This window comes from Megascapheus bottae, chromosome 18 (assembly GCF_031878675.1).
Source record: "Megascapheus bottae isolate mThoBot1 chromosome 18, mThoBot2.hap1, whole genome shotgun sequence".
NCBI classification, from domain to species: Eukaryota; Metazoa; Chordata; class Mammalia; order Rodentia; family Geomyidae; genus Megascapheus; species Megascapheus bottae.
Window position 1 is genome coordinate 44,111,734 of NC_143526.1, and position 18,113 is coordinate 44,129,846.

General features: G+C 43.6%; 2 protein-coding genes and 1 long non-coding RNA gene across 6 annotated transcripts in view; 2 read left to right on the plus strand and 1 right to left on the minus strand.

The window, feature by feature from the left end:
• Spo11 (SPO11 initiator of meiotic double strand breaks) lies at positions 1–14,986 on the plus strand. Of its 2 annotated transcripts, none has more exons than XM_090352558.1 (13): positions 1–162; positions 3,014–3,127; positions 4,671–4,759; positions 5,183–5,249; positions 5,481–5,589; positions 6,173–6,259; positions 7,100–7,136; positions 7,452–7,561; positions 9,924–10,023; positions 10,184–10,221; positions 10,926–11,002; positions 13,615–13,726; positions 14,133–14,986. In XM_090352558.1, the coding sequence occupies exons 1-13, from the start codon at positions 32–34 to the stop codon at positions 14,250–14,252; spliced, it is 1,191 nt and encodes a 396-aa protein (XP_090208684.1). In that variant the 5' UTR covers positions 1–31; the 3' UTR covers positions 14,253–14,986. The 2 variants fall into 2 exon arrangements, with proteins under 2 accessions (XP_090208684.1, XP_090208685.1); XM_090352559.1 differs by lacking the exon at positions 1–162 and adding an exon at positions 989–1,078.
• LOC150050640 (uncharacterized) overlaps positions 4,491–18,113 on the minus strand; it is a 14,663-nt gene continuing 1,040 nt past the window's right edge. The window contains exons 2-5 of one of the 3 annotated variants that reach the window (XR_016538685.1): positions 14,060–14,317; positions 10,899–11,074; positions 7,424–7,697; positions 4,491–4,778 (exon numbers count right to left, since the gene is read on the minus strand). This is a non-coding gene — a long non-coding RNA (uncharacterized LOC150050640). Of the gene's footprint in view, positions 4,779–7,423; positions 7,698–10,898; positions 11,075–13,998; positions 14,318–18,113 lie in introns of all 3 variants that reach the window. The other 2 variants (XR_016538686.1, XR_016538684.1) reach the window with 2 other exon arrangements.
• Rae1 (ribonucleic acid export 1) overlaps positions 14,292–18,113 on the plus strand; it is a 19,771-nt gene continuing 15,949 nt past the window's right edge. Inside the window, exon 1 of the mRNA XM_090352562.1 lies at positions 14,292–14,308. The gene's annotated coding sequence lies outside the window, so the exon portion shown is untranslated. The remainder of the gene's footprint in view (positions 14,309–18,113) is intronic.

Consider the following 18,113-nt stretch of genomic DNA (forward strand, 5'->3'; position numbering starts at 1 on the left):
GCCGTGGAGGCGGTCACCACCACTTATTCTCATGGCTTTTGCGCCCATGGGCCCTGAGGCCTCGTTCTTCGAGGTCCTGGACCGCCACAGGGCTTCTCTGCGGGCCTCCCTGAGCGCAGGCGGCGGGGAGCCCCCGGTGCGGGGGACCCGCAGGGCCTCCAGGTACCCGAGCGCGGCGGGGCGCGCGAAGGGCTGGGCCTGGCCTGGCCAGGGGGCCCAGGCTCCGGAGGCGGCCGAGGCTCCCTCCCGGAGGCGGAGGCGGCCCAGGCTCCGGAGGCGGCCCAGGCTCCCTCCCCGGAGGCGGCCCAGGCTCCCTCCCGGAGGCGGCCCAGGCTCCCTCCCCGGAGGCGGCCCAGGCTCCCTCCCCGGAGGCGGCCCAGCTCCTCCCGGAGGCGGCCCAGCTTCGGCCGGGTGGTCTGTGGTGTGGGTTTTTGCTTTAGGGCGGTGGGTGTTGGGTCTGAACCCAGGACCTTGCGCGCACCAGAAGCCGTGCTTCGGCCGGCATCCATCCATTTGTTTCCTCTTTAAAAATAACATTTTTTTCTTTTCTTTTTAACTTACAAAGCCTTCAGTACCAGGCACCAGGGGCTCACACCTGAGATCCTGGCTACTCATGGTTCGGAGTCAGCCCAGGCAGAAAAGTCCAAGAGGCCCGCCTATCCAGTTAAACACAAAAAGCCAGCACTAGAGCAAAAAAGTGAAGGGAAGGGCCGGGCGTGGGGCCCCTTGCTAGTGCTCACCCAGCACGCACCAAGCTCTGGGTTCGAGTCCCTGGTACCTCATACACAGACCAAGGCCAGAGGCAGGCTGTGGCTCCGGTGGTAAAGAGCCTTGAGAAAGCCCAAGGACAGTGCCCGGGCCTGAGTCCTCAGGACTGGCAACAAGTAAATAATGGAAAGCACACACACGCACACACACTCTTCACAGGGCGTTTCAGTGAGGGGAAAGGAAAACGGGAAAAGGAATGCTGTGTCTCTGCTCAGTGACTACAGTTTCTCACAGCAAGGACATCAACACACATCTTAAATAAAGGGAGCGATTTGTTTAAAATCAACTGGACACTCTTCTGGTACTCAAGGTAGAATTAACTACAGAAAATGTGTTTACACATGTACTTAGTTAACACTCCTTTATTGTTTACTTAAAATGCTCCATTGCTTTGCTTCCTTTACCTGTTTTTCTGGTTTATCAACCAAGTTTTTTATTCTAATTGAAGTCTTTATTTTATTTTTGGTCTGTCTTGAGACTTGAACTCTGGGCTTGGGAGCTGTCCCTGAGCTCTTCAATTTGAGGCTACGGCTCTGTCCCTTGAGCCACAGTGCCACTTTTGGTTTTCTGGTGATTAATTGAGGTAAAACTCCCACAGACTTTTTAGTGCCTGAGCTGGCTTTGAACTGTGATTCTCAGATCTCAGCCTCTTGAGTAGCTAGGATTTTTACCAAGGATTTAGTTTGGGGAGTACTCCTTTTTTAAAAAAATCAGTATTGGCAAATTAATCTGCTTAGCTCCTCTTAAATCTGTTTAAGTAAGTCATCCCCTGAAACTATTTTCCAAATTGGGAAAAATGAAAGGCATAATTGGGTGATTTTTTAAATCTCCTGGTATTATAAGACATTAAATGTTTTAAAGTTGATTTTCTAGTTTTCAGTAAAGTTCTGAAATTGTCACAGAAATGAAAACTGAGCATTTCATCCATTTGCTAGATTTAATTTGGTTCCCCCAATCAGACTGTGCACTAACATTCTGACAGAACAACATTCTTTGAAGCTGATGGTTTGTGAAGTGACAAGTCAGCAGACAGAAAACTGGACTCAATGTTAATGTTCTTCTGGAAAGTGTCTTCAGAATTGGCAAATCAATCCTTTAGTGCAGAATTCACATTTATTCTTTGTGTTGATAAACTTTCTTTTTGAGTCACAAAATTCAAAATGGGCCGATTCTTAAGCATGAGATCAGATGGGGCAATGTGCTACATGAACAGTTTCTTTTGGAATTCTTTTATATCACATTTTTGGGAGAGAAATTCAAAGCCATGTCTTTTCTCATGGCACTAGAGTTTGAAAGCAAGGCCTTGTGCTTTCATTATTTCAAATTAAATCACGAATCACGGGCCGGGAGTTTGGCCTAGTGGTTAAAGTGCTTGCCTAGCATGCATGAAGACCCGGGTTCGATTCCTCGGTACCACATACATAGAAAAAAGCCAGAAGTGGTACTGAGGCTCAAGTGTTAGAGTTCTATCCTTGAGAACGTCCAAGGACAGTGCTCAGGCCCTGAGCTCAAGCCCAGGACTGGCAAAAAAAAAAAAAAAAAAAGTAAATCACGAATCACTAATATTTCAAGACAGTATGTTTGTATTAACTTCCTAAGTCAGTTAGTATGACTAGATAAAAATATATTTGCAAATATAGTTACTAATTAATGCCAAAGGGCAAGATTACTTCAAATGGTAACCTGACAAAACTGCTTTGTAAGTAACCACTGTAAATACAGTTGTTTTAGGGCAGTATTGAGGTTAGGATTTGGTGGGAGAGATCACTATTCACATGGATTAAGAACAACTAATGAGTCTGGTTTCAGTAATTCTAGCCACTTTGGAGGATAAGATCAGAGGATCAGTGGTGCCAGCTGGGCGGGAAAGTTTTTGAGACTCTTATCTTCCAAAGAGCCAGAAGTGGAGCTGTGGCCCAAGTGGTAGAACACCAGCCTTGAGCACAAAAGGTCAAGGGTAGTAGCCAAGTTCTGAGTTCAAGCCCCAGAGAATACATACACACACACACACACACACACACACACACACACACACACACACACACGCGCGCGCGCGTGCGCGAAACCAAGTTTGGTTGTGTATAATTGTAACCCAGTACCCCAGAGGCTGAATTCTAGGCCAGACAGCAGGAAGTCTCCTCCCCACCTCTGAGAAAGAAGGTTTAGTATTGACATGAGGAAATGTTTTATGTTGTAAAGCATAGTTTGTCACTAAAATCAAATCTTGGTTTGTTTATTGTTTCAGTTCTGAGGTTCTCGAATCTATAGAAAATACCATACAAGATGTGATCACAAGCTTGGCCAAACATGAAGCACCTGCCTTCACAATAGACAACAGAACCACCTGGGAGAATATAAAGTGGGCCTTTTGCTACTTTTTTACCTGTATTGTCAGCATCAGTCAATGTGTTTTGAGTTAGAGGTCAAGTCAGAGTTTGTGCTTTTTATGGACTTTGCCATGCTTTAAAAAAAAAAGTATATACCATACAGGAAGTTGTGCTAACTACAAGTAGAAAGGACAAAAACATAGCTGGGCTATTACAGGCTCACTCCTGTAATCCTAGCTACTCAGAAGGCTGAGATGTGAGGGCTGCTGTTCAAAGCCAGCCTGGGCAGGAAAGGTCATGAGACTGTTGTCTCAAATTCCAGAAAACGGGAAGTGGTACTGTAGTTCACAGAGACAGAGTGCTAGTCTTGAGCTGAAGCACTCAGGTACAACACCCAGGCCCTGAGTTCAAGCACTATAACTGATGAAAAGGTTACACAATCTAAAAAAAAAAAAAAAAAGAACATTGCAAGAGGTTAGAACCAAAATGCTAAATGTAGGCACAGAGTTCTCCCACGCTGGGGGGTGCAGTCACCTCTGCCATAAAACTAAACCACTGCTCAGGGCAGCTCCTATTGGTCGTAATCACAGCCTGAAGGGAAAGTGTCCTGAATGGGGAAACCCCACCAGACACTCTCCTGAGCATTGGCCCCTACTTGGCCCAGAGCCAAGCCCTCAAACCTATGACACCATTTGTTTTCCAGTCTGTTGAAAGATGAAAACCAGAGCAGGGATGGCATTAGGGTTTCTAACAGTCACAGAAACAATGAAAAGAATATCAAGGCTCCTTAGTCACAGAGTATTATTTTATCCTGAATATAAATTAGTACAAACTGGGTATGCCTATGCCATTTTGCATCCCTTTAGAAAAATGGATTTCATCTAATTTAAAAGCAGCTGACACCTAGTTTCTTTGCCTGGCATCTTCTGCCACCTTCAGGAGAGGTTTGCTAGGTCCATGTAATAATCTAATACCAGCAGTTATTTCATAGGATGTCATTTTGCTAGAAATAAAGTACCTCAACATTTATTATTATTAATTGGAGTCAAATTAGTAAGTGGGTACATTAATATGTAAAACATAATAAACTATGAGGTCCAGGAGTTTGGTCTAGTGGTAGAGTGCTTGCCTAGCATGTATGAAGACGTGGGTTTGATTCCTCAGTACCACATACATAGAAAAGCCAGAAGTGGTGCTTTGGCTCAAGTGGTAGAGTGCTAGCCTTGAGGAAAAGGCCCAAGGACTGTGCTCAGGCCCTGAGTTCAAGCCCTAGGACTGGAAACAAGAACAACAACAAACTATGAAATACACAGATCACTCCACATATACTAAATGTCTTCCCAATAAAGTAGACACAGCCCCATCAGCAAATATATTTAGTGTAGACACTGTATCTTAGTTACCTGTGAGTTATAAAGCTATTTATTTGTCACCTGCAAAGATGAAGCTGTAAGTCAGGTGTCTCTAATGCTTCAGTGGGATTTACATGCCATGCAGAAGGGAATGTTGTATGTACTGTGTGTCCAGAAGTGAAGACCTTCTCATTTTTTTCCTTTGCTTTAAACAAAACAACAGGTTTGACGATTCTGTGGGTCTTCAGATGGTGTCTCATTGTGCCACAAGAAAAATCAAAAGTGATTCACCAAAATCAGTTCAAAAATTTGGTAAATCTTTCTTAGCATTCTGTAATAAAGAATAAATGAATGTAGGCTTATTCTAGATATTAGTTGTTCTCTGTTCAGTAATTTTGATTCTTTACTAGAACATTTCAACTTAAAATAATTGTCTGGAGTTTTGCATTGTTATGGAAGTAGATATCATTGTTATATTCCTGAGTAAATATGTTTCTCAAGGAAATGGTTATTGTTGTCGTTGTTGCTGCTGTTATTTAGTGGAAAATTATTCTGTCTGCTTTGCTGGTTATGGAAGTAACCAGGCAAGTAATTCTGTATTTAACCCCTCTCTTCTGGGAAGATCATTTTAAAGGTGTTATGGACAGTAATTGGAGACGGTTAAACATTTTTAAGAGCAGTATCTTTTTAAATTATTAGGGGAAATGAAAATGAATTGTTTGCTTTCTTTTTCAGCTCTAATTCTTAAAATATTGTCCATGATTTATAAATTAGTGCAGAGCAACACTTATGCAACCAAAAGGTAAATATATTATTCTGGAAATGCACCTTTAAATGCAGCGTGAGATTTAGTTGGATTAACTTTCCCTGTATGCTTTGAAAAGTCACGTAAGATTGGTTTTGGGACAGTCAATTACTTTCCATAAAGGTTGTATTTTACTTAGTTGAGATCCTTTCTTCAAATGCCTCTGGGATACTTGCCATATTCAAAAATGTGATGGTTAATTAAATCACACATTTAAAATCTACATAGAGACATATACTACACTGACAGTCAACTCTTTGGTAACCAGTCTGTTGTGGACACCATCATAGATGATATCTCGTGTATGCTCAAGGTGCCAAGGAGAAGTCTGCACATCGTAAGTAGCACTTCAAGCAAAATGTTTTGCTAAGACAAAATGTGCCTTAAAACTGAAATGAAAAGGAAAGCCATGTTTGCCTTCTTATGTGAAAGTGGCATTTTCACATTATAGCTTTTCTCATAATTTTTTTTGGCCGTGGGACTTGAACTCTGGACCTTGGCGTTGTCCCTGAGCTCTTCAGCCCAAGGCTACTGCCCTACCCCTTGAGCCACAGCACCACTTCCAGTGGTTTTCTAGTAGTTATTGGAGTTGAGTCGCAGGTCCTTTTGTGCCGGGGCTGGCTTTGAACTGTGATCCTCAGATCTCAGCCTCCTCACTAGCTAGGATTGCAGGCGTGAGCCACCATGCCCGGCTTTTTTCTCATAATTTTAAATAATCTGTTGCCTGGTTGGATAAATGGATCCAACCAGGTAGATAAACAAATATTCAGTACCTCCAAGAATTGAGTTAGTTTCTCCTGCATCTCTAGATCCCAGTCTGAGCTAAAATACAAGTGATTCAGGAGTTGGGTGTGACCAGGGTATTTAGCAGCACAAATTTAAAAGAAGAGGCACTCAATAATTTCTCCTTATTCTTCTAGCTGTCCACATCCAAAGGGCTAATTGCTGGCAATTTAAGATACATGGAAGAAGATGGTACCAGGGTGAATTGCACCTGTGGTTCCACGGTGAGCAGCTCTCCCGTCTCACGCCTCGGCCTCCCGTCTGTCCCTTCCATTAGAAATACATTTTATTTGTTTGTGATACAACTTGGACCTTAAGATTTTAAAATATAAATGAAGGCTGAGTAGGCAATCACTTTACAGGGATATGAATCCATCACATTTTAAAATATGCCAGCAGTCATATTAAAATAAAAAGACACATTCCCTTTAAAAAATAGACTATTCTGGGGCCAGGAGTTTGACCTAGTAGTAGAGTACTTGCCTAGCATGCACAAAGGCCCAGGTTCAATTCCTTGGTACCACATATGTAAAAAAAAAAAAGCTGGAAGTGGTGCTGTGGCTCAAGTGGTAAAGCTCTAGCCTTGAGAAAAATCCAAGGACAGTGTGCTCAGGCCCTGAGTTCAAGCCCCAGGACTAGCAAAAAAAAAAAAAAAGGATTATTCCTTTCAGGCAGATTGCCTGTGGCATGACGGTTTCAGAAAGATTACTATGTCACCTCCATAACCAACACATTGAACTGAAATTCTGGCTGGGCACCAATGCTTAGAGAGCCTGCAGCGCTGATCTCTGGGCTCCCAGAGAAGCTGGAATGGGAAGGGATTCCAAGAGAGCCTACTTCACCATGCTGACTCTCCTTCTGCAGTTTTCCTGCTTATACCACATACCTACAATGCTTCCAGAAATGCTGCAAGCTGGTGTGTGTGTGTGCATGTTCTTCTATAAGGGGTGGATCTAGTTCCTGTTGAGGGCACAGACCATTGAAAACAAAATTTTTTAATACACTTTAACAATGGAGTTTTACTTATTTTGTATTTGAAATAAAATGTCTGTTTTTTAATGTAGGCCACTGCTGTGCCATCTAATATTCAAGGAATTCGGAGTATCCTTTAAATGGGAAAACTAGGTAAACTTTGGGAATGCTCCTCTGTTCTGTTGACAAACCAGGTCTTCTCAATGTAAGGAACAAGTTACACCCCAGGGCCCATCAAGATGGACACGTGGACCCTTCTTCAGACTTCTCAGGAGCTCACCATAAGGTAGAAGGGACAGATGACTAAACAGATCTGTTTATGTAACTGAAGATAAAAAGAAAATATTTTCTCTATAGCTGCTTCTGAATCTATGTATCCAGCATTGATAGTTAGATATGAGACTGAAATACTCTACCTTCAGCGTTTCAGCCTTAGCTTGACAGACCTGATTACAGATGCGAAGTTTCTGTTAATTGTAGAAAAAGATGCAACATTTCAACGGCTCCTGGATGACGACTTTTGCAGTAAACTGTCTCCATGCATCATGGTCACGGTAGAATATCCCCCATCCCTTTGTGCCCTTGACTAACATGCTGCTCCGGTGGTGGCTGAGTTGTCCACATCACCTCTGCTCCTTGGGCGACATCCTGGTTTTGTCCAGGGTGTTTAACAAACCTCCTTAGATCTGACTGAAATTGAGACCAGAGCCCTGATCAGTTGATTCATTGGTGGGTTTTTATCAGTCATGAGGCTTGAATTCAGGACCTGGGCACTGTCTTTGGGCTTTTATTTTCAACCATTTTTTAGGTCATTAATTGGAGTTAAGCATCTCACAGACTTTCCTGCCTGGGCTGGCTGTGAACTATGATCCTCAGATCTCAGCCTCCAGGATAGCTAGGATTACAGATCTGAACTACCAGTAACCGGCTTGAGATTTTTTTTTTTTTTTTTTGCCAGTCCTGGGCTTGAGCTTAGGGCCTGAGCACTGTCCTTGGACATTCTCAGAGCTAGAGCTCTACCACCTGAGCCTCAGCACCACTTCTGGCTTTTTTCTATGTATGTGGTATGAAGAAATTGAACCGGGGTCTTCGTGCATGCTAGGCAAGCACTCTACCACTAGGCCAAACTCCCAGCCCCGAGATTTTTTTTTTTTTTTTTTTATGCCAGACCTGGGGCTTGAACTCAGCACTTGGATTCTGTTCCTGAGTTTTACTGCTGAAGGCTGGCACTCTATAACTTGAGCCAGAGCTCTACTTCTGCCTTTTTGGTGGTTAAGTAAAGATAAGAATCTCACCAACTTTCCTGCCTGGGATCTGGCTGTGATCCTGAATTGTGATCCTGGGTAGCTGAAATTACAGGTGTGAGTCACCAGCGTCTGGCCTAGGGCCTGATTTTTAAATTCCCATGATTTTCTGATAGCAGGGGACTTTCCCTGGGCCCCTGGTGTCTCCCTCACACCACTCCCCCACGGTACTATTGGTGTTAATCATGGGGCTTCTCAGTGTTCTTCCTCCACAGGTAACTTCCTTAACTCACCAGAGGAGCTTGCCTTTAAACACACAGATGTGCAAAAACGAGCAAAGAACATGAAAGCATATGCGTGACTCCTGTGGCTGGGAAGACTGGAATTCTGCACTGCTCGGCACAGGCCATGTCCCAGCCAGCTCACCTGCTGCATCCCTGCAGAATGGATTTCTCTGCAAATGAGCAAGTTACTGCTCACAGTTCTGCAGGCTGTGAGCCCCAGACCGAGGCACTACAGGGGCCCACTTAGTGGCTCCTCAGACTGTCCTCTTCCTGTTGAGCCTGCTACTGGGCTACAGGATGAGGTGGGAGAAGCCCATAAAGCTGGATTACCAGTGAACCTGCCAGAGGAGGAGAGGGAGAGGAGAGTGGAAAGAGCTTAGGGTGTGCTGGCTGCTGCAGAGCCAGAGTGTGGCCAGGCACCACTCTTTCATGCTCTTTGCTCAGCCTTTTGCTTTGATAAATCTGTGCTAAAGCCTAGGTCTTTGAAGAAGCAAAGCTCTTCTACTTAAAATTCCACTGGCTTATGAGATTACCAAGAAGTGTGGCATTGTGGGAACAGCAGGTGTTGGGTGACTCCATGGGGCTGTGGAAGGCATGGCTAAGTCCCCAGGTGTATCTGACCTCTGCAGAAATATCAGGTGCCATGGAGGCTTTTGAGCTGGGGGGGGGGGTTGTGGAGGGGGGTAATGACCGGGGTTAGCAAGGGCCTGGAAGGAGGTAGGGACAGTCTCTCCCACAAGCACAGAAGGGGATAGTGTTGGGAATGCATCATAAGGGTTTGGTGGCCCCAATGTGAGAAGCAAGTCAACATGACCCTACATGTTGCATCTCACAGCTATCCCTGCTGACAGCCATGGGGCTAGCAGCCGGTGTACACTGCTCTTCCTGGGAGGAAGTTTTGAGTGTGATCTTACCCATGTCAACCCAGTGATCAGCAGGAACTCCTATTCTCTAACATTGAAAAGGAAATGCAGACAGAGAGCCCAGAGGCAGAGGTGGGGGCGGGGTCCTTGAAATGGATAGTAGCTCCTTGGTTGTATGTTGTAGTGTGCTGTAGCCAGCCAGCATTGTCTGCTCTCACCCCCTGACTAACCAGGGCCATACAGCTACAAGCAAGAGCTACCACCCTGGGATAGCCTTGGGCCTCTGAATTCCATCCAGTACTAGCACAGAGGCCTGGCTCATGTCACATTTGAATGAAGAGAAGACATAGAGGTGGTGATAAAGAGCCCACATTTTTAGAGGGAGAGGTCATACACTGTCCTGCTGCCCGAGGCCCCAGCCCTTATCTGAGTAAATGAGCACACAGACAAGGCTGGTGCTGCTGTGGTACCCTTACTCTTAGCTTTGTTTGTGGTATTTCCACATGATTCCTCTGTTGCTTGCAGGGCAAAGGCATTCCTGATCTGAACACGAGACTCTTAGTGAAGAAGCTGTGGGATACGTTTCACATGCCTGTGCTCACGCTGGTCGATGCTGACCCCCACGGTAACACAGCCCCACACCACCCACAGCCATCCCCACATCAAAACCCTACTTCTACCTGGGTTCTCTGCTCTGAGGAAACGTTTACACAATATTGTTAGAGAATATTATTCCACTCAAGGGAAGGCTGATTATTTAATTTATGGTGGACCTTTTTTAACAGGCATAGAAATAATGTGCATCTATAAATACGGATCTATGGTAAGTATAAAAAAGTAGTTTTCATATTTTCATTACTTAGATATTTTACATTGACTGATGGCTTTTCCATTTACTTACCACTCTCTAATAAGCTAAATACTCCTTAGGGAATCAGTGTCTAATGTGTCAATCTGTCCTTCAGTGGCTCTGAGGCCAGCTCCCAGCATGACCCATGTAACTGGACAGTACAGACCCTCTCCCGGTTAGTCACACTGTCACCCTGCATCTTCCAGACTCCTGCAGCAACTGCAGGCCCACGACCTTCTCCACCAAAACATGCTTTGAGTCTTACAGGTAGCATTGAGTTCTGACTTTGTCTTTTCTCTCACCATAAAGGAGAAGCACCGCTGATTTTACCCATTAGACTGTGCAGTGCGTGTGGCAGTGGCTCTCAAAGTGTGGTCTCAGGCCATGGCTTCAGCATCTCTTGAAAACTTGTCAGAACCACACATCCCTGTTTCCATCCAGAATGAATGGTAGTCTCCATGTGGCTCTGAGGCCTGGCCACGTTCACAGCCCGTGAAAGGGTGTGAGCTATGTGCTCACCAGCAGTGATGGGAGCAGACATTTGGTGTTTCACTCATAGGAAAGGAATACGGTCTAACACTTTGTCCTCCTTATTAGAATTTGGTTTGTAAAAATAGGTATGCTGGACTTTCTACATTTAGTAACCTCACCTCATGTACATTTGCTCTTTGTTTCAGTCCATGTCCTTTGAAGCCCACAATCTCACCGTGCCTGCTATTAGATGGCTTGGTCTTCTCCCTTCTGATATTAGAAGGTCAGGTGGGGCAGCAGATCCGGGGCATTTGAAATGGCGATTCACCAGGGTTCATAACAAGTCTGACCAGCACTGTAAAGACACGCATGCCATTTTTTGTATTGATATTGTCCGCTATGAATCAAGATGATATAACTGTGGGTTAAATTCACCAGTTCCTATTTCTACCACAAAAATACTTTCAATTAGTTTGGTTAAATGTGCTTTCAACAAGCTATAAAGGTTTGTTTCTAACTCCCACGGTTAAAACATCTTGATTTTTTTATACCTAAAGTCTAATATCTGAGCTCCAAAGAAAACCATAATCATGATAATACTATTTGCCATATGATTCAATTTTAACATGCATTAAAAATTTTAACTTTATAAAAATCACATATTAGGATTAGTAAACCTTGGAGAGATCAAGTGTGGCAAATTTAATACCTATTATCATTATGGGAGACATATCAATAGGTAGTGACAAGAAAAGCAAAAGGGAGAGCTGGGCTGCTTTGCTCTCCCACATCATTTCTTATTTTCCCAAAGGTGTGATCTCACCCAGCTCTTACTTTTCTCACCTGCCTCCTGTCACATGACACCCTGTGGTTAGTCTTCCACTGCTCTCTGTGTTGTTTCACCTTAATGTCTCCCATGGCTGGGTACCGACTGGACTGACCACCAGCACTCCTGTGTTTAGCTGGCCCTCCCCACCTGAAGGCAGTTTCTGTTCTCATTGTTCATTCCCTGAGTCTTCCTGTAAGAACTTCAGAGTCAGTATCCACATTTGTGGCCTCTGGGGGCCTTGGCTTCATTGGCTCTCTTTTTTTTTTTTTTTTTTTTGCCAGTCTTGGGCTTGGGCTCAGAGCCTGAGCACTGTCCTTGGACTTTGTCAAGGCTAGCACTTTACCACTTGAGCCTCAGCACCATTTCCGGCTTTTTTTCTATGTATGTGGTACTGAGGAATCGAACCCGGGTATTTGTGCATGCTAGGCAAGCACTCTACCACTAGGCCAAACTCCCGGCTCCATTGGCTCTCTGTTAAGAGATGAGAGCAGCTCTGTCTCCTCTCTGCCACTGAGAAATGTTTTGATTTGCCAGTAAGATTTCTTTAATCAGTGTGTAATTCCCCAGCTTGAGGTTCTAACTTCCTAAAGCTGGAATGTGAACAGTCATAAAATGAGAGGAAATATGTCCTTAGATTTGAAGTTTTTACATCTAGTTAACTAAGGCTTTATCCAACATAGTGAATGGCAGTGAAGACCATTTCTAACATACCTTCAGGACAAGTGGTCTGATAGGTTTTAAGGTAGAAGATGTGGAGAAATAGTTGTATTATAGTTCCAGCAGCACCCTCAAAAGCACCCGAAAAACATGCCACCAAGGGAAACACTGACAGCCACACAAACATGCTATGTGAGGGCTCCAGCCTCCCTTCCAGTCACAATGCCTCCCATCCATCCCATCACAGGGACATTAGAAAAGACCACAAATAGAACTCTCCTGGGAAATGTAGGATGTGTGACTTCAAAGACGCGATCACATCACAAGTCCCAGACCTCTTGTGGTCTACTCTGTGTGTGGGGGGGCTCAAAGTTAGTACTCTGCCACTTGAGCCACAGCTCCCTTCTGGCATTTTGGGGGAGTAGGGTGGGTTCAGTCTAGTTTATTGGAGATAACAGTCTCAAAGACCTTCCTGTCCAGGCTGGCTTCAAACCGCAATCCTCAGATCTTAGACTCTTTAATAGCTAGGATTACAGGCATGAGCCGCCAGCACCCAGCGTCATGTTCTATTTTTAAAACATAAACCAAGATAAAATTACACTCCCTTTTTTCTAATTTAAAATTCAGTAGGTGTCTGTGTCTTTGTCTGTGTACTTGTGAGGAAGGGAACAGGTCTGTGCCAACCTTCTAAATCCTCCACAAATGACAGAGATGTAGGCTGGGAGAGGTGAATCTCAGCTGCCAGCCATGTGTTAGAGCTCATGGCTCCTGGAGCGGGAAGTTCATAGGGCCTCACTCACGCCTCAGTCACTGACTTAGTGTCAATATACTTGATGTCAGTGCCATGGGGATTTGTTCAGTAACTAATGTCTGTCTTCCTGTCATCAGAAAATTTTAAAAATTAAATCTTCGGGGTTGGGAGTTTGGCCTAGTGGCAGAGTGCTTGCCCAGGTTCGATTTCTCAGTACCACATACATAGAAAAAACCTGGAAGTGGTGCTGAGGCTCTAGTGGTAGAGCTCTAGCCTTGAGAAAGCCCAAGGACAGTGCTCAGGCCCTGAACTCAAGCCCAGGACTGGGAAAATAATAATAATAATAATAATAATAATAAATCTATGGAAACACAAACCTTCACTATGAACCTGAATGCACGCTGGTACAGGACATAACAAAGATCCCAATGGTAGATTTCAGAGGAAGATCGGTGCTGATTTTCTGTGCACTTGTTTTTTCTGAGCTTACTGAGATGACATGTTTGTGTTATAGAAACCCCTTGATGGGTCAGAGACATGGCTCAGATGGTAGAGCATCTGTCCTGGAGCAAAAGCCTCAGATACCAAGTTCAAGTCACAATCTTAGACAAAAAGAAAAAAAAAAAAAAGATTCCTCCCCCCCCCCTCTGTTTTCCAGGCTAAATATACCAAAAGACAGTTTGATCCCTCTGACAAAGCATGATCACGTGAAACTCAACAGTATTCTGAAGAGACCTTACATTCACTGCCAACCGCTCTGGAGAAAAGAAGTAACTGATGTTTTACTTTAAAATTCAAGTACTGGGTATTTGCTTGTCTTTTACTTTACTGATGCCTGTTCATGTCCTATTTTTAAAGTATTCTTGAAATTCTGGATAAGTAACTTATGTGAGTATGGTTTGGTAGTAAATGCTGGTTGGAACTGAGTCAGAGGAATGAGTGCTGATAGATGAGTTGAGCTAGATGGAACAATCCTACCCTCAGCAATGCTAGCATCCCAGTATATGGCATCGTTCTAAGTATTTTCTGCTGATACGTTTACCTAGAATAGTTCTAGAACATGTTGGCTGATGCTAATGATTTACTGCCTTGTGGTTCTTCACCTTGGCTAACTTCATGAATTGACTACACCGTATCAAAGAGTTCTGTTCTGACTCTCTTTTGCCTTACTGGCAGATGGAAATGATGGCAGAGTTGAACATGAAGGCAGAAATCCAAGCTTTGACTTTCCTGTCGACAGATTATCTTTCCAGAGTATATTTGCCCAACAAACTGAAATTCGGAGGCTGGCTATGAATGAGGATTGGAAGAATGTGTCACAGCTGGAGGATTTCATCAGTTTCCTTTAATTGGTAAAGACACTGTAGAAAAAAAATACATAATCTTAATTCTATAAACAAAATAATTTCCATTAATCGTGTTTTGCCAAACCAAATGTTCTATTAGAATGCTCTAATATGTTCTGTAGGCAGTTTTATTTTATCCTCTGCAGAGACTGAATTTTATTTTGTTTTAGATTAAGCTAAGGTGATAAATTTGATTTTGACTTTTCAATTTTATTTGGAAAAAAATATTTTGTGTTATAAAAGACCGAGATGTTGGCCTGGGAGCGTGGCCTAGTGGTAGAGCGCTCACCTAGCATGGGTTTGATTCCCTGGTACCACATACTCAGAAAAAGCTAGAAGTGGTGCTGTGGCTCAAGTGGCAGGGTGCTAGCCTTGAGCAAAAAGTGTCCAAGGACAGTGCCCAGGCCCTGAGTTCAAGACCCAGGACTGGCAAAAAAAAATGACTGAGATATTTTCTATACTTCCTAAGGTACAATGAACATAAAGTTTAAGTATCTTCTTGGTAGCAAAATAATAATAATGTAAATTTGTGGAGTGGTAACACGAAGACAATATAGCAATGAAGTACTCCAGTGACCAGGGGCTCATGCCTGTAATCCTAGCCATTCAGGAGGCTGAGATCTGAGGATCATAGTTCATAGCCAGTCCAGGCATGAAAGTCTGTGAGACCCTTATCTCCAATTAACCACTAGAAAACTAGAAGTGGTGTGTGGCTCAAGGGGTAGGGCGTATCCTTGGGCTAAGAACTTGGGGACAACGCCAGACCCAGAGTTCAAGTCCCATGACCAACCAAAAAAAAAGTGCTTAGTTAGCACTCAAATAGCAAACCTTTTTCTAGTCACTTTGCAAATGATTATTCATTCTACCTTCGCACCCCACCCACCCCCACCCATGAGCTAGAAACTTTCACTGATATCACTACTTCACACATAAGAAAGTAAAGGCCCAGAGGAGTTAAGTAATCTCAGAGGTCACAGAGCTCATAAGCAATGGACCTGGGGTACCACTGCCCTGGTCTGTATGATGTGCTTGGTGTGCAGCCTGGGAATACTGTGCCAGGGAGGGCTGTGCTCCGCTGCCCCATACCACCTCTGTGGATGTGACACTCCTAGCACACCACTCGCCTGGGACACACCAATACCAAACATCTTGAGAATACTGAAAATGCTGTTTGACTTCATTGTGAGACCATCAAAAATTCTGAGAACAATTTTGGAAGTCATAAACATTTTTCTTAATCCCTTAACATATAATACTGTCTCTACATTTTGTCAGTTTTGGTAAAAGAGGAAATTACTAGCCCACAAAACATCTGGGTTAGACTATACTGTCAAAATTAGGAGAAAATGGAAAATGTACAGTTGTCATTAAAATTTGGAAATAAATTTGAAGATGGCTTGTGGATAACACAAAGTTTGGAGAATTAAATCATCTCAACTCTATGGTTGGAACATCTCCTAACCATTTTCAATTATTTGGAAAATGAAAATAGGAACAAGCTACATTATAATTTCTCTTTATTGCCTGTGTTTATTCGATGAAGATGGAAAAAATAATGCTGGTAGCTATTTGGGAGCCATGTAGAATTCTGATTCACAAGATTGTCTTCCAAAAAGGATTACTAGAAACTAGCTGGCATCTGACAGCCGACAGTCTATCCACTGTCATCCCTCAGGTCTATTTTGAATATTCCCACAACTTGAACCTAGGAAGAACACTGGATTGGAATCTGTTCATAGTTAAGAGGAGCAGTACAACAAAAAGATGTCCAGAGACTCTTGTTTTTTTCCTGAGGGGCTCATAATGACATGCACAAAAGCTGTCTATAATATTGGATTTCTGGGAAATTTAACTTGTCATCATTGGTGATGCTAAGTGATTTCAGAAGTGCGATTTCACAAAAACCAGACAAACAAACAACACAGTGTACTTTGTACAAAAACAGGTCTACCCTCTAGCGTCTCCATGTATGGCTCCCCTAATCCCCAAACCCCAGTTTACTGTTAAGGTAGGTATCCACTGCCCATTTTACTGTCTGCTGAAAAGAGCAGAACTAAGCCTTGGATACATACACATTAAAAAATTTTCAGTGGAATGTCTTTGTAGTAAACGATTGGGCAACATTTCTATTAGTAAATAGCACAATAAAACTTAATCCTGTAAAATAAGACAAGGGCACCCTCTGCTGGCAGCAGCTCATTAACTGAACTAACAAATCCACTCCTTTGGGTGGAAACTTCTTGAAAGTATTTTCAAGTGCATTTTAAAAAATCTTTAAGTTGTTATGAATATGCCTTCCAAGAACCACTGGAGTCACAATGATAGACATGAAAAATAAAGGATTGTCTCAGCAAGGCAAAATTTACTTCTGCAGAGGGTTGCACCATCACCCAGAAATGTGGAAGGCAACACAGCAGGCTTCTCCACTATTTGTCCCTGGGAGCAGACCCTGCCCCTGGCCTCAGATTGATTGAGCTCAGGCTCACAATGATGGAGTCAGTTTTTAAAGGAATGATATGGAAGACCCTGAGGTACACACCCCCACGTGTGTCCAAGTGCACCCACACAGCCTGGGCAGCAGTGAGGACTCCAGATGCCCCTTCCTGTTGTGCTAGGACCTGCTCCCATTCCCCTGTGCCCTAGGGAACTAAAATTTGTGTGAATATTTTGCAACAAAGCTGTTTATAAAAATTCAGGCCAGCCTTTTCAAAATTTTAAATTAAAACTTCAAAAGTAAGGGCCAGGAGTTTGGCCTAGTGGTAGAATGCTTGCCTAGCATGCACAAAGACCCAGGTTCAATTCCTTGGTACCACATACTTAGAAAAAGCCAGAAGTGGTGCTGAGACTCAAGTGGTAGAGTTCTAGCCTTGAGAAAAATCCAAGGACAGTGCTCAGACCCTGAGCTCAAGCCCAGGACTGGCAAAAAAAAAAACCCCAAAAACCTTCAAAAGTAAATCAAAATGGACAGTAACTGGTACTAAAACTGTCCATCCACTCAGTAAATGGTAGTCATTCACATCCACCCACCAGTATAACAACGCCAAAACTCAACTTCAGGTATTTTCTAGTTTCAAATCATTTTTTGCTAAACCATATGGCTCAACCATCACATCAATGGATGCTAATTTTGATTGCTATCCCTTCTTTTTTCTAGAGGGAAAATATGAATGACCATAACTTTGGAGCAGACCATTCATGTACCAAGTCTGCCTCTCCCCCCACCCCCCAAGTCCTGGGGCTTGAAACCAGGTCCTTTGAGCTTTCTCAAGGCTAGTGCTCTACCACTTGAGCCACAGCACCACTTCTGGCTTTTTTCTGTGTATGTGGTACCAAGGAATGGAGTGAGGGCTTCATGCATGTTAAGCAACCACTCTACCTCTAAGCCATGCTCTTGGCCCCAGGTCTCCCTCTTTGGACTCTCTGCCTCTGTGGAGGGTACAAGCTAGACTCTGATCTCCGACTCACTAGCCACACAAATGGGTCACTGTGAGGGCTAAGTGCAGCTATTCACATAAAGCTATTCAGAAAGTCAGAATGCAATGGGCAAGTGTACTAAAGTTGCCAGTGCTCTGATATTCCACGCAAGAGCAATCCATCTAGTCCCTATCTCTAACAGCAGGGGCCATGGCTGTGTCTCAGGTCATCTAGGACCCTTTTAAAAGACAGTGATTTTGGGGGCTGGGAGCTTAGCCTAGTGGTTGAGTGCTTTTCTAGCATGCATGAAGACCAGGGTTTGATTCCTCAGTACCACGTACATAGAAAAAAGCTGAAAGTGTTGCTGAGGCTCAAGTGGTAGAGCTCTAACCTTGAG